General features: G+C 44.0%; 1 protein-coding gene across 2 annotated transcripts in view; it reads right to left on the bottom strand.

Annotated features, from left to right (window-relative positions):
• LOC149868762 (sodium-dependent neutral amino acid transporter B(0)AT3-like) overlaps positions 1-15,328 on the bottom strand; it is a 53,111-nt gene extending 37,783 nt beyond the window's left edge. Inside the window, exons 1-2 of one of the 2 annotated variants that reach the window (XM_090039126.1) lie at positions 12,924-15,328; positions 1,215-1,355 (exon numbers count right to left, since the gene is read on the bottom strand). In XM_090039126.1, the coding sequence (XP_089895252.1) occupies positions 1,215-1,355; positions 12,924-13,086 (304 nt within the window). In that variant the 5' untranslated portion in view covers positions 13,087-15,328. The remainder of the gene's footprint in view (positions 1-1,214; positions 1,356-12,923) is intronic. The other variant, XM_090039127.1, reaches the window with a different exon arrangement.
• Between the last annotated feature and the right edge of the window lie 1,456 nt (positions 15,329-16,784).

Genomic DNA, 16,784 nt, shown 5'->3' on the forward strand with positions numbered 1-16,784 from the left:
AGAAGGAGACACCCATAACACCTGTACTTGGACCTCTTGTACATGCCTGATTTACATCTGTTCACATTCTACATGATGTTAAGCAGCACTACAAGCATGTTCTGGTACTGGGGAATGTGATTTGTTTCACAGAGCAATTTGCAGCTATGTAACAGGAAGCAAGAGTGCAGGAGAGGAGAAGGAGGACTCTGGATTCAGAAGGGAAGTGGAGCAACAAAAGCAGCTAACTGTGGCTCTGCAGAGGTGTCAGTTGGCTTTGCTGCCCAGGAAATAGGCTGTGGAAGCACGAGGGCACAACCATGAAAAGACAAGGCAGACCTCATCGTCCTTCAGGGTTGTGCTGTTTTGTGGCTAGTTCAGCTGCTGACACTTCCTGCTCTACTCCCAGACAGGAAGGTATGAATTGCTAACTCCAAGGAGAACCCATGTCCCATCTGTCACATCCCTGAGGAAAATGGAAGGCAAGGAAAGGAGATGCTGGGGGAAAAGTTCTCATTCCCCCCAGGCAGAGTGAATATTAACAGTGAGTGTTGCTTGTTAGTTACACTTATGTTCTTGACAGCCAAGGTTTGGAAAACAAGTAGTAACGAGCTTTGGGGCTTTTTATTTATTGTTTTCTCTATCTATGTCATTTTACTACTTTGGGGGCATGGAATGATTTATTCTTCTTCCAGCTGTTTCGGCCCTGGAAGAGGCAAGCAGTGGCCTCTTGGGCATATGCCATAGGATGTCCCTAATAAGCCTGAAATCTCCCATCACCCTGCTTTTTATTTAATGTAGTTAGAGAATAGTCGTTTATTAAATTAACCATAACAGAGATTCCTATGTCCTTGCAAATGGGTAAAAAGCATCTGGAAAAGAGGCTGGAGCCTCAACATTTTAGTCTCTGGAAGAGCCAGGGCAGCCACCCTGTGGAATGGGTGGCCTCTGTGTGTGGCACATGGCAGACTGGGGAAGGGACAGGTAACACAGCGGCAGATAGGGCAGGGAACAGAAAGCAGAGCAGCAGATCAGATATGGAACAGGACAGGGAGAGAAAAGCAGTGCAGCAGTTCAAGCAGGGGAAAGGTTTGCAGTGGCATCTGAAGGGTGTAGAGCCAATTTGTAGCACACCTGCCAAGACAGTTGGCCTCCCCAATACACTAAGCCATATTGAACTTGGCCATTGTTGTGGCTAGCCGCATAACAGTGAGATAACAAGTGGAGAAACATACCAACACCTCCAAGGTAGGGTGAGATGGTACTCCAGATACCAACACTGCCTCTTCTCAGGTACTGTCCTATGGCAAGCTCAAGATGCAATAGTGGAATTCCTTCAAAGATAAGGGCTATGAAGTATGGGATCAGGAATGCCCCTGGGAACACAATAACATCTGTTTGAGAGATGGAACTGCCTGTATTTCACTCAAGTTGGCCTTATTACTAGTTATTATATGTTGTTATGATTGCACTCAGAGCCCTAGTAAGAGAAGGATCCAGTATTTGTAACCTCTGGAAGCACCAGGCCCGATGCCAGTACCTTCATTCAGCTGGTAAATTTGGCAGCCAAGTTCTGCAATGAATGGCTCATACGTCTAGTGCTCCAAACTTTACTTTTGAGCAACTTGGATTCCCTTCTATTTTTCATTAGCACTAGAGCTCTGAGCATCTTTGAAGATTTTCTCCACCCCACAAGGATACATTTTTTGCCCCCACTTTCTCTAGCAAGTACTCTTACCTGTCCCCCTCAACAGTGCATTTCCCCAAGTTACCCCTGACCTTACCTGTTAAAGAGTCCCCCTACTTCTGCATTCCCATTTTCACTCTCCATAAGCCTGACCTTATGTGAGCTCCTCCCCAACTTGTTTCTCTTCAGCTTCCTTCCCCAAAGTCCCTCCCTATGCCTCTGACCTTCCCCAGGTCCCCTCACATCTCCCACATACTTGGACCTGGTTCATCTTGGAGGGAGAGACAGAAAGAAGTTGGAGGTGGAGCTGTGCTCCCTGGAAGGGTCTGGTAGCTTAGCACATTGTCTTCCCTGCTGGGTTCCCCATACAGCATATTCAGAGTTAAGGCATGAGCAGATAGGTGGATAGGGAGCTTAGTGATCTAAGGGAGCCCAGCACTGGCTGGCCCAGAAGTTAAAACATTTTAAGAATGGCCGACAAATCATTTTAAAATAATAATGCGAAAGATCTTTTGGTTGTTCACAGTGTGTGTGTAATGCATGCAGAGTTTCCAGTCCTCATTAGTAAGGCACATTGTGGCACTAAATACAAGAACTTTCCAGGAGCATATATCTGAGATCCAATCACAAAAGCCTATATGAGGTACCACCTGCTGCTCTGGTCCTCTAGAGTCCCCCAAAACTCATGTGTGCTGCTTCATTTTGAGCTCCCCAGCCTTATACCTGCCCAACTCTCAGGCCTGCCCTTAGCTCCTGTGCACATCTCTGCTCCTCTTGTACCTATGGAGGCTCTTCATCTTTGCTCCAGGACTTGAAGGAGACCAGGCCCAAAGGTTCTTCACTGCCACCCTACTCTTGGCCTTTATAGGAGAAAAGGAGATGGGGTGTGGGCTTTCTGCTTCCTCTTATAGGAGGCCTTGAAAGGGTGGCAGGAGCAGCTGCCATCTTGCTTGCAGCCCTTTTAGTGGGCAGCCCCCTCTTCGCTGCCCCACCAGGCTGCTGCAGCACACTGAGGACTGCTGGCTCCCTCTGAAAAGCCAGCATTTTCTTTTCAACAAGTTCTTTTCCCCCCATGGATTTTGTGGGCTTTGCCCAGATTTCACGAGTAATTCACAAAATCATGAATTTGGTAGGTCTCTATTCATCGTATGTCAAAAATAAACTGCTAGTTTATTGTTGAATGTAAGTGGGCCATTCTGCTTTCACTGGCCATTAAGCACAGACAAATCCAGGATTTTGAAAAAGGAGAGTGTGGGACCTGACGGGTGGCTGCACCCCAACTCCCAGGCTTCCCCATTCACTAGGGCAGGCAGAACTTGCTGTGGGAACAGCAGCCAGGGACTTGTTTTAAGTCCCCAAATTGGATAAGAATCTTCCCCCTGCCCCACATAATGCTCCCTTCTTTCTCCTCCCTGCTCAGTGGCAACCCCCCTTCCCTCCCATTCCCCCTCTTTGCCCTCTCTACTTATCCCTCTGGGCATAGTAAGGGGAAACCTGCCCACTGCTGCTACTGCTGCCTGGGCTGCTTCTGCCCTGCTCCAACTGGGGCTGCTGGGAAGAGCTTCACAGGGAGTCTGTCTTGGCCAAGGACAGCAGCAGTGGTGGCAGGTGAGTCCCTCTCCCTGTGCCTGCTTCCAGGCTGGCAGAGAGCATTCAGGGGAAGAGGCAGAGAGGAGGAATCTGTCTGCTGCCACTGCTGTTGGAGCCCCCAGCGGAGCCCAACTCCCCACACAGTCACACCCTGTGGCCCTGGCCAAAGCAGAGCACCCCTGCCCCTCCCCCCCCATCAGCTGAGGACAGCAGCAGCAGGTCTCTTCTTCCTGTGCCCATCAGCATAACTAGGGAGGGAGAGGGAGGAAAATAAGAGAAGAGGTGAGGTATCGCTGAACACAGAGGAAAAGGGAGGAGGCTGGGGGTAGTGGGGAGGAATTTTGACCTGCTTCAGACACTTAAAAAAAAAAGTCCTCAGCTGCTGCTCCTGAGCTGCTGCTGCAGACTCTGCAGGGGATCCAGCCATCCAGAGCTAAAGGGAACTGGAGCTGCTGAGCTACACTGAGGAGATGGGGGGTGTATCTATGTCACTGCACTGCCTCTGAATCTACCCCTGCCAGGAGGTAGGTGCATGCCAATGTGAAGCCCAAACAGTGAGTGGCATCCTGGCACAGTAAACAGTTCAGCAGTAAAGATCATAAATAAGCAGCTATTTAAGTGTCACTGCCCACACTTGAGGGCTGCTCTTATTAATGCAACTGTACCTAATGATGAAAATGTGATCTGTGAGGCTAAGATGTAAAGGGAGAAGAACGCTAACTGGAGTCCTGACAAGCTCTTAGCACCAACCATGAGAAGAGAGAGGAGAGAATGCACTTAAAATCCTCACAAAAACAACTATCAGAAAGCATCTATAGACCAAATCCAATTCTCTTTATGCTCCACAGAGGAAATTTTGGGCACTTGTGTATAATGATTCAGCTCTGTACATGCAAGCCCACTAGATATATTCAGTAGGGCTGAGCTCTGGCTGAACAGCTGTGTGGCGAAATAGGATTGCCCAGCTACGGGTATAAGGCCCAAAATTTTCATTGCCAAAAACAGGAAAAGGCCACTCACCTTTTATCCTAGTGGTTAGGGCACTTGCCCAGGAAGTATATAACCCAGGTTATAGGCCCTCACATGTATTCAGAAAGGATCTGCATCTTCTTTTACTCAAGAAGGTGCTCTAACCACTAGGCCACACTAGGCATTGCCTTGATCCCCCCCAACCCCACTTCAGCTGTCATCTTGAAGCTGGCCCTCTGGGCACCCCAGACAGGTAGATCTGTGGGTGCAGAAGGAAGAGTGTGAGTCTGTGATTCAGTCAGAGTAAAAACAGATATCACCAAATGAAGCAGATCATCCATGGTGGAATATGTCCCACCATAGCTGATCAGCTTTAGAAAGTGAAATCATGTCACCTGATGTGTTGGGTAGGGCCCTGATCCAGGAGGATAGGCAATGTGTTCCCCTTGCCCAGAGATTCCTTGCATCCCTTGCTGGCCTGTGCTTCCTTGCTAGGACCTGCACTGACCTGTGCCTCTGTGTGAAACAGGTCAGTGCAGGTCCTGGCAAAAAGGTATGAAGTGGTGCAGGACCCAGGGAATTCCTGGTATCCTGTCCTTCCCTTCTGGGACCTGTACTGGGTCCCATACCAAGCTGTGCTCCACATGGAGACACAGCTCAGCACATGTTCTGCCATGGAGGAATTTCCCTCTCCTGTTCTGCCTGTGCCTCCTTGTGACCGTGCTGACCTGTGCCTCCATGTGAAGCACAGATCAATTTGGGATCCGGTGTGGGTTTCAGCATGGTGACATGGGGTGCCAGGGCTTTCTTGCATCCTGTGCCTCCATGCTAGGACCAATGTAGGCTTTCCCTGCTTATGGAGATGTGCACCTGGAGATCCCAGGCTGCAGTTCTGTAAGCAGGGAACCCAGACTTTTCCCACTTATAGAGAGGCACCCTGAGGTTCTCTGTAAGTAGGGAAAGCTGGGCAGGTGCTCCTAGAGCCCTGAGGGGTCCAATTCTGCCTGAGCATTCCTGGGGTGCACAGGATCAAGCCTGGAGATGCCCATGCTCACCCGCCACAGAGAAAATAGATGTCCACTGCAATAAAGAGACACTTCTACACTGCCTTTTGTCACATCACTCATGTGGTGCAACAAAGCATAGGGATGTCTATTTGCTCTCCATTTGTGCCACCATAAAAATGTTTATGGCTGCAGAGATATGACAACAGGTGATGTCTGTTCTTTCTCTTAGCTGTTGCTCTGGAAGGAAGCAATATCCACAGTCCTGCTTCAAAACAGAACAGAAATTTCCCCTCCAATCTCTTTTCATTTTATCCAATGACTATTAAATGTAAGGTGCAGTATTTCAGCTTCAAGACTATCATCTGATGTCATGTTGACTTTCAGGTTTTTTAGCCAAATTTTCATAGATTTCATAGATTTTCATAGACATTAGGGCTGGAAGGGACCTCGGGAGATCATCGAGTCCAGCCCCCTGCTCAAAGGGCAGGAACTCAGCTGGGGTCATAGGATCCCAGCAAGATAAGCATCCAATTTACTCTTGAAGGTGTTCAATGTAGGTGCCTGAACCACCTCCGCTGGCAGACTGTTCCAGACCTTGGGGGCTCGGACAGTAAAGAAATTCTTCCTTATGTCCAGCCTGAAACGGTCTTGCAGGACTTTGTGACCGTTCGACCTCGTCATCCCTTGGGGCGCTCTGGTGAACAAACGTTCCCCCAGATCCTGGTGGTCACCCTTGATAAACTTATAGGTGGCCATCAGATCACCCCTGAGCCTACGCTTTTCCAGGCTAAAGAGTCCCATGGCTCTCAGCCTGTCATTGTAAGATCTGTTTTCCTGACCTCTGATCATGCGCGTGGCTCTCCTCTGGACTCTCTCAAGCTTCTCCACATCCTTTTTGAATTGTGGAGCCCAAAACTGGACGCAGTACTCCAGCTGCGGCCTCACTAAGGCCGAGTACAAGGGGAGAATGACGTCCCGGGATTTGCTCGAGAAGCATCTATGGATGCATGCCAGCATTTTGGTCTCTTTACTAGCCGCAGCATCGCATTGGAGGCTCATGTTCATCTTGTGGTCAATGATGACCCCCAAGTCTTTTTCTTCTGTAGTGCTAACCAACGTAGCACTGCTGAGCCTATAAGGATGCTGCAGGTTTTTCCTCCCAAGGTGGAGAACCTTGCATTTTTCAGTGTTAAACACCATCAGGTTCTCGTCTGCCCATTTGCTGAGCTTGTCCAGGTCAGCCTGGATCACCCGCCTATTTCTGGTGTGGATGCTTTGCCCCAAAGTTTGGTGTCATCGGCGAACTTGGCCAGTCCACTCCTGACTCCAATGTCCACATCGTTAATGAAGATGTTGAACAGTATGGGTCCCAGGACAGAGCCTTGAGGGACCCCACTGGTCACAGGGCACCACGATGAGTGACTGCCATCAATCACAACCCTCTGGGTCCGACCACGAAGCCAGTTTCCCAGCCAGCGGATCATGGTGGAGCCAAAGCCACAACCGGCCAGTTTGGCCAAGAGGTGATCATGGGATACCAGATCAAAAGCTTTTTTGAAGTCAAGATATATGACATCAATTTCTTCTCCCTTGTCCAGGTGATAGGTCACCTGGTCATAGAAGGAAATGAGATTGGTCAAACAAGACCTACCCGCAACAAACCCGTGCTGGCTATCCCTTAGAATGTTAGCCTGGGCCAGTCCCTCAAGGATGGCCTCCTTAAGAAACTTTTCTAAGATCTTCCCCAGGATAGAAGTCAGGCTAATGGGCCTGTAGTTAGCCGGATCCACTCTCCTCCCTTTCTTGAAGATCGGCACCACATTGGCCTTCTTCCAGTCTTCGGGCACTACACCAGAGCGCCAGGAGTTTTCAAAGATCTGTGCCAGGGGCTGGGCTATGATGCTCGCCAGCTCCTTGAGTACCCTGGGGTGCAGATTGTCAGGGCCAACTGACTTGAAGGTATCCAGCTTCTCAAGGTGTTCCTTTACGAGGTCAGCATTGATGGAGGGTAGGGGATCCACATCACCCGGATCTCCCTGTCCCATAGCAAGCATGGGCATCCCGTGTGACTGATGAAAGACTGACGCAAAGTACCTATTTAATAGGTTGGCTTTTTCCTGGGCGTCAGTTGTCAGTTGCCCCATCTGGTTTAGCAGGGGTCCAACATTGCCCTTGCTTTTCCTCCGGCTCCCCACATATTTTTTGTTCCTTTCATAATTCTTACTGTTTGCAGCACATTTCTACTTTTTGGTAAGAAGTGAGATACATTTTGCAGAGCAAAGAGTATATCTTTTACAGTATTTTTAATATATGCATATTCTGTATGTATATGCAGGTTTCATTTTCCTGCTTATCATGTTAGTTTATTTTATTCTAGGCCCCTTTTTCTTCTTCTGGTATCCAGTTCAACATCTGCAAGATGGAAAATGAGGTTTTATCTAAACTGTTACCTAGGAAGCAAACAATTTAGCTCTGTCTTCCTGATGGGATTTAAATGGCCAGGTTAAAAACAATATGGTTTTATTTCTGTATAATAAAACTATTCTTTGTCATAGTTAATCTATTTTAATTCTTCCTGCAGTGTCAAATGTCTGGACTAAGGGCCTTTGTTTTGGCCAAGCATACCTACAGTACACTACCACCAGGAATAAAACACTGCAGCCAGTTGCTATTAAAATCATTAAATCTTGCCAAACACTGCAATTTCCCAAACAGCTATGTAAACTGATGAGAAAAAAACTTATTTGAATGGCTGTTTTAAGTGCCAAAGCACATACGAAGTTCTTTATAAAGCTATTTTACAATTTCAGTTACCTGGAAGTGTGTCTGTTTGCCTCCTTTTCTCTGGCAAGCAACCTCCATATCCATTACTCATACAATGTCAATATCTGGCTCAACGCAGGCAATAAATCCAAATAATCAGTAACAGCCAAGAGTGATAAGTTGCAGATGAGCTGCCATTAGGTCTTTATCTCTGATTGCATGAGCTGAGCATGTTAGGCCAAGTTACTAAGTAACACTAATGTGCCACGAATTAGGTTCAGGGGTCTGATAAGAAGCAACTGATACAATCAAAAATATCAGTCTTTACTTGTTTTGTAAAGCACCTAGAGATGAAGCAAAATACAGCCTCTGATCTTTCTAAACACTTGGAAAGAACCCAGACACAAGCCATTTGTGAGACTGTGGTTAATACAGCAGACTTCTTTGTACCAGTTTGAAATTATGGCGCACTACATCTACACTGGACATTTGTACTGGTGTTCCCACACTGGTATGTACATCCCCAGTAAAGGCAGGCTCTGAGGCACAGTGTCGCTCGGGACTTCACATAGGTTAATGAATCTCATGTACTCTTCCTTGCTCGGGGAATTTTCCAAAGTATCCAACTGGAACTCAAACTCTTGAACTACTGAAAGTCAATGGGATTGCTTCTAAATCATGTATGTGCTTTGGAAAATCCAAACAGGTCTTGTTCCATATTAGTAAGAAGAAAAAACCTTGATAAGCCAAATAATCATCTTTTTTTTCATTGTAATTTTCAAGATTTGCTCTAATGTCTCTAATTTTTGCTTTCCAAAGTAAGTGTTCCTGAGTGTGTCAAATGCACAAGAAGCACAAAGTCCATCGTGCTTTTCCTGTGGCCTTTTCTGGTCCCTTTCTCAAAATGATACCAAAGTGAGAGGAGCTCTGGTGAGGTGCACTGACCATAGCTGTATATAGTGGGACCTGTTCACTGTTACCCTGAACCTTGTGGCATTGTTTATAGCAGTGCGAACTGGAGATAATGCATTTCTTAATCTGAATGATAATAGTTCATACCAACTTTTCACTAGTGCAGTGACCATACAAGGAATGGAGCAGTGGTGAATCTACTACCATTTAAACTATTTTATCCCAAAATATCCAAATTGTTTCCCGTTAGTTGTGGTTGTGCACTACCTAAAGGCTTGGTCAGAACGTCTAGTTCCATCTAGTCTGATCTACTGCCTTCAACAACACGTAACACCAGGCCTCCCCCCCCCCACAAAAGTGCAAGTGGAAAGATAAACTGCACCCAAATTCCATCCATAGTTACCGATTTGTGTAACTTAGTAGTTCTCAACCTTTTTAGGTTTAAGGCACCTCTTGGAAAATATTAGCTGTTCGTTTCACTCACTTGTTGATTATGGAAAAATAATAGAGCAGTTTTTCTGTTGCAAAGAACTCAGAAAAACCATAACAGGTCCGAATGTTTATAACACTATGGATACCCATCTAAAATCTCTAGGTTTATCTTTTGAATCAGTTTGCACACATTGGACACATCCAGATGAGCACAAATCTGCGGTATGTGGTGCTGTAAACAAGTTTGCAGTGTCACATACTGCACAGTCTGGTGTTCTCTGTCCTGCAAGGGTGTGCTGCCCAAGCATGCACTGCATCAGGTTTTTTCCCGTGGGTTTTTGTGACCCCTGGATATCCAGGGGTCACAAAAACCCATGGAAAAAACCCCGATGCAACGCACACTCGGCCAGCACGTGCTGATGAAAAGTAGATCTGGGATACCCAGATCTGCGTTGCAGCTGCCAGCCAGGCTCTACACAGCAGAATCTCCATGGCTGCAGCTCCAGGAGACTCCCAGAACCACAGGTAAGGTTGCTGGGGCCATCTCATTGGTGGCCTTAGACTCCCCTACCCCACCCGGGGCAACTTGCCATGCACCAAAGCTCGCATGACATGGGTGTTCCCCAGAGACAAGTAGCAGCGGCACACAGTGCACCGACACTACTTGTCCATAGGGAACCAAATGTCCATGCATGTCTGGATGCACCCATTGGATGCGTCTACATGAGACGCTATGTCACTAGTGATGAACTACAGCAACATAGCATTGGCAGGCACAAGCTGTGACACTGATGCTATGTCACCGTAGCAATGAGCTATGTTGCTGTAGCTTGTCACTACGGCGACGTAGTGCCTAAACATAACTGTGTGCCACTGGGACTGTGCAGTACCAAATGCACAGCTAGGTGCCTATGTAGACGCACCCATTGCATAGCACCTTAGAGCACACTTGAAAGGATGTCAAGGCACCCCAGGATGCTGTAGCACCTTGATTGACAATCACTGGTATAAACCTTGCAACAAGATGTTTTGTATCCCTTCCAAATATTTGTTGGAAATAATTCTGGTACTGTATATTCTTGTTGTTAATCATATAAACATGGAATCTTTTTATTTGAATGTCACTAAGTTCTTGACCCCAGTGACATTTAATATAACAATGAATTCCATAATCTAATTACGCACTTACTGAAAAAGCATTTCCATTTACACTTTTTAATTTGGTGTTATCACTTTTACTGGCTGTCTTGTGCCATGAGATAGGGGAAACAGCCTTTCCATATCAACCATCTCTTTGCCATTCTTCATTTTACTTATTTTTATTGTGCATTCTTGTAATTGTAACTTTGCTGATGTTATCTATGTTCTGTGTAACAGCCTTGTGTGCTGCCAGTCTTCATGTCTCTATTGGTGTGCATGTTTTGGATAGTTGAGAACCGTTTCCCTTATATGCATATCCATATTGTTATGTGTGGTCAGTGTGGTGGGAACTATTTGTGTTTCTTTCAACTGTTTTGAGGTAAACAAAGTTTGAATGTTAGGTGCCAGGTGAATAAGAGTTTCTATGCACTGACCTTCCTTTCGAAAACTGTAAAGTTTATAAGGATACTAAACGCTGGAAGATAAAATTGGGCAAAGTTCATTACGGTATTAGTATTCACCATGACTTTTGTGGAGGTCCGAGGAGGAGGGTCTTCCTGGCCAGGTATGACAAGGGAGGGTTTGGAGGAGTTTTGTCCAAGAGCTATTTTTGCAGTGGTATTGCACTTTGCTGTAAAGCTTCAAAATGAAGAGTGCTTTGGTTGCATAGTTTCCTATGGTTTATTCTGGTTCAGATCTATTATCCACTTATTTTTAAATAGCTGAAGTCCTTGGAGTATCTGTTTAAGCAGTTATTTATAATGAGTGACATTAAGACCTGTATTGACTAGACTCTAAAAAGCTGAAATCCTTGGGCTTGTTCAAAACCTAAAAGATCTGGGTTTCATCAGCAACTGGAAACAAAGGAGCTGTGCTCCGTTCAAGTGGTGGTGAGGAGCCTTGGCAGGTCCCTGTACGTAATACAGATACTTAACCCTGTTTCTGGGAATCACCTTCCTGGTACTAGTTACCTAATTTGTAGGCAGTGTGACATCTGAATTGGAGTCACAGGTGGTGGGGATATGTTTATATGAAGGCGAGGGAATCTGAATTTTCCCAAGTCTTTTTCCACAGCTAAACAGACCAAACTCTCTAGCTCTTTCATTGCAAGGCAAGAGTCCCAGATTTTGAACCATTCGTGAACTATTCTTGGAAGAATTCTGCATCCTTTCCATTTTTTCCATTCTGCTTTTTAAAGGATGCACACACCCTTTCAAAAATGGTCTCACTAAGGTTGCTCAGAATGGTAATAACATTTCCCTCCATTTGGCCCCTGTTCCTCTGCTTATATACCCATTGTTCGTTGCTGTGGGTCTTACCTTCCATGTTGTCCTAGAGGCTGATGTTTAGTCATTTATCTACCAATTCACTTAAGTGACTTCTGCCATCTAAAATTCCACCAGGATTTAACTGGAGCCTATGTTCTTGGTTTCTAGGTAGACTGGCTCCTATTTAGCTCTGTTAAAGTGCACCTAGTTATTCCAGCAAACCTAGATTGCCAAACAGTTCACATCACCCTGTAGAACTGACTTGTTTTTACTTACAGTTCCATGAAGTTTTTCTAACCTGCAGACTTTAATAGGTATTCATATGAGATTTTTTCCAGTTCATTAATAGATATTGAGTAGCACTGAATCAAGACTAGATTACTGTAAAACTCCAGTTAAAATTACTGCAGTTCTGATAATTCCTTATTTATTGTTACTTTTTGAGCTCTGTTAGTTATTCAGTTTTTAATCATTTAAGCTATGCCACTTTGTTTTCATACAATACACGTTTCTTAATCAGAACACTGCACCGTGTTAAGTGAAACACCCCAGATGTCTGAGTAGGTACATTATGACAACACAATTACCTTTGCCAACCTGCTATCTAAAATTTAACACCATAGTGAAAAAGCATCATTTTTAATAATATAGAAATTCTTTTAAAAACACAATGTAACGTCATTTACTTACAATTATAAAATATGGGTGGATTTTTACTGACATGCAGAGTGACTGGTGGGATTGATTGACATTATTTTCTCAAAGGAAAGCTCCAGTTTCAAATGTTTGGAATACTGGCTTACCGGGCCTTCCAGGGACTTATTCAATGTATCACTTTTTAAAATTCAACTCCTATAAAGTAGTTTATTTTTCTTCTGTTGGAACAATAATAATGAGAAACTGTTTGCAGGAAGTGCTAGCTTTCATTTCCCCCATACATCATTATTGTTAATTTATGGTTATTTCCTAAATCATTGTATCTTTTTAAAAAATACAATTTTCACATACAGAAATCTATTCTACTCAATAGTTGAAAAGCAGCAGATAATATATGAATATTAAAAAATTAAAATATAATTAGATCTAAAAGCATGGCTTCTCTGCTCATTCATTCTTTAATATGGTAAGTTGGAACTGTGTATTTAATTCCAAAGCAAAAGAGCTATTAAATCTTACCGCCTCCATATATTTGACACAAGTATGGAAATCGCCACACGTTTCCCAAACCAACAGCAAATCCAATACAGCTTAAAATATACTGGAATTTATTGTCCCACTTTGGTCTGTCATCTTCTTTAAGAACTTCAGGAAGCATACCCGCTGGTAGAGCTTTGGGCATCCTTACAAAGTACAATGTTTTTACCACTCCTGTCCTTCTCTATAATGATGAAGAAAAATTAATAGAATTTGAAACCTGGTTTTCCTACAAGTTTTATACAGGACAGTGAGGAATTCTGGGGAAATGGGAGGAGCTTTCTACTCGATGTAACACATAAGAATGCATCAGTGTAAAAAACACAATTTATATGGACAAAGTTTTACCCCTTTTGCTTTTTGTGTAATTTCCTTCTATAGTTAGTGAATACACAGCTATAGTGTTAATTGGTAACTCAGGGTTAAATAGTTCTTTTTGCATGTACATTTTCTTTAAACCTGTTTGTTCTCAAATAATTTGCAAAAGTTGTGTGTCACCAAACACAAATCAAAAGAAACTTTGTGACGTCCAGCTTGCAATAATACTGCAAAATTATATGAAATGTTTCTTTCTGAGAAAGCCATGAGTTAAATCTTTTTTCTACTGGGAAGTTTATTTTTTCTTAATACCAAGTGAAAAGGTTAACCAATGACACCAGCTTTTGGAAGAAAATGAAATTGAAATATGTGCAAGGAAAAATGAAATTAAACAGTTTTATCAGTTGCTGCACCATGTACTTCTGCCCTGTCCACAAGACACTGTATAGTTGAATATATAATTACATTATGTTACATTACATTCCCCCATATGATAGTCATGATCTCTCAGTCCTTACACAGTCAAACTTCCCATTGCCTCTTGTCGTGTTATAGGTCTGTTTCAAAGTATTTTAAAGATGCAGTTTATGAGGATTAATATATTTTGCAGACATTTAAAAAAATACAATTTATTTAATACTCCAGTCACTTTCTTAGTACTCCAGTACTATAGTTTAACAAGTTAGAAAAATAATTCTACACTAAATTACCAAGAAAGGACCAAGTTACTCAGTAGTAGCCTTGAACTTAGAAAACAAATCAAAATATTTAATATGATCAAAATGCTAACTATTAACCAAATTAAAAATAATAAAATAAATATCACTAACAAACACTCTACATCTGGATTCTAGTCATTGTTTCTGAGAAGAGAGGCTGGAATCTGGTCCATGGTCTTTCATCATATCCCTTAAAGATTAATCAACCTTTGCCTGTCAGTGAATCCCAAAGTGTCTGGTTTTACTGTTAATTAAATAGCTGCTGAGGAATGTAACAGCTGTGTGCGTCAAGGGTCATGTTTCGCTAAATTGGAGAGTGAGTGAAAACACCTTTGTTGCCCTTTGCTTGCCCAAGTTTCTTGTTAGTTTGCATTTTAAGTAGTTTCAGACCATGTGCTGAATATACCATCCAATAAACTGTCTTGCTGCTTGAAATTACCACTTTGGCCAAGGTCCTATTTCCCATTGAAGGGGACTGAGCTGTTGCTGTCCTCAAGCTAACAGGTCAAGGCTCAGGAGCAATTCTGTGCTGTCCATGGAGGTTTATTCTCTCAGTAAGAGGTCCAGAGTGGGTTTCAGAAGCACTCCAGAGCATATAAGGCCCAAGCTGCCAAAGTCAGCACACCATCTGGAGACACCAGCAGCATTGCTTACTGAATCCTGGACAATCATATATTTACTGGAGTCCTGTGAAGCCACGGGATGATGGAAACAGTGGTGTCTCCCATAAGCAGCTCTGAGAACCTGGAGTTAACTGCCTTCGCAGAAAGAACAAAGATACCTGCATGAAAAACTAAAATGGTGAGCAAGGATACATGGGCATGTCCCTACTCTGGCTGGGAAGCCCCTCAACATTCCTCACAGCCTCTTTGGACAGGGAGATTGACTGCCTTGTCCCATTGGACAACAGCTATTTAGGCCCAGCACATCACAAGTTGAAAGACCTGTCTGGTTCCACAGTAGGCATGAGGTAGTTCTGACCGTAGCTCCTGGGGCTGATCAGCTCTATGCTGAGAGAAGGGGGGACTTAGGAGGTGGGAGTGGGGGAGGATGGAGGCTACAGGTACACTCTGGCAAAACTGTCCTTTTTCCTGTCCAGAAGCTCAACATATCCAAGGACCCCACCCATCCATTCTCCCAGAGTTGCCCCTGAATCACATCCACAAGGACTTTTAACATCAACATTCCCTAGGTCCCTGGGCCAGCAGATGACCCTGGATCTATGCCATAGTGCTGCTCAGAGGACAGTATCTCAATGTAACTTCAGAGCATGAAAAAGCAGGGTTTTCTTCCATGGGGAAAGAACCAGAGATGCCTTCCTCTGCCATTGGTGTTGTACTTGCAGGAAATTTCCCTTGAGAAATATGTGCTTCTGCCAGAACACCATTGGAACTAGGTGAGAGCCACCATAAATGAAGCTCTAGGCTGAGGCTTAGACTTCAACAGCCAGGCACAGCAGTCCTGAGATCCATGACTTCTAAATCCACCCTCCCCAGTTCCACACTCTCCCTTCCTGCTTGACTCAGCCCCTTGCATCATCCTCCATCACCTCTGGGGCAGACACCTGATGCCACTTCGCTGGCTCCTTATACTTGCTCCAGCAAGCACACAGGTGGCTACAGAGATGCATCCTAGAAACTACTTAGCATGGATTTGCACAAGGCTCCTTGGAAATTCCTGATCAAGCTAGATGTGTTTAAATTGCATTTGAACAAGTCTCAGCAAGTCAAAAAACAAAATGAGGAAGGGGTTACTCTGATAAGCCAGATGTGTGTGACTACTGAAACACAGATCATGGAACAGATCTCTCGTGATCCGATGGGTCTCAAAAGAACTTTGTACCATGGAAGACATTTTCTGGGCTACAGACTGGGCTGTATTATGTATCGGATACTGAAAACATCTCTATCTATGGTGGCAGGACGTGAGAAGCAGCAGTAGCTAGGGAGACATAGGGCTTTCCTAACAGTCCCTCCTCCAGGCTGGCAAATAAATATCCAGCCTGCATCTGACCACATACCTAGCAAAGGGGACTGTAGCTGCCATGGTTTCCACAGTGAAAGAGCTCATATTTTTGAGGTCTTGTAGTTCAGGATGTGACCTACAGGTTATTAGATACATTTCCAGGTATCTAATAACCTGTAGGTAACATGCTGATTGTGTTACTTACTGTGTTACTGGTACATTTGTTTTTGTTCTTACTCAATTACAGTGGTGCTTTGAAAAGTGTCATTCTGGAACTTTTGTACCTTCTATTGCATCTCTCCTCTTGCTTCAGGTAAGTCATCTGTAAGCATCTGCAAAGCTACCTCATTCCACACTTTGATTAGAACTTCATTAGAATCCCTCATTAGACCTGACTTTTTCCCTGATGCTTAAAGACAACATCATAATTATTTATTTGATTGACAAGTAAATAATATGTCAAATAAATAACTTATGCTCCACAATAAAAAAAATGCCATAAAAACAGATAAAACATTAAAATACAATAATAAATGATAAAACAATTCTCCAAACAAACCCCACAATGTAGCCCCTACCTGCTAAAAGTCTGCCAAAATAAAAATGTCTTACAAGTCTTCCAAAAGATGTCCAGGTTTTGACTCTGATGGTCCTCAAGGGGGAAGGAATTCCAAAGTTGAAGAGCGACTACTGAGAGAATGACTTCCTACATATTTTCATCATGTGAACATGGGGTACAGATGGAGCTTCAAGAGGCTGATCTTCAGGATCAGAATATGAGGGAGAAGGCAGTCCATTAGGTATGTAAGGCTCAGGCTGCTTAGGGGTTTCTAGGTCAAAA

Source organism: Crocodylus siamensis, chromosome 3 (assembly GCF_052110815.1).
Source record: "Crocodylus siamensis isolate JL-2025a chromosome 3, ASM5211081v1, whole genome shotgun sequence".
NCBI lineage: Eukaryota > Metazoa > Chordata > Crocodylia > Crocodylidae > Crocodylus > Crocodylus siamensis.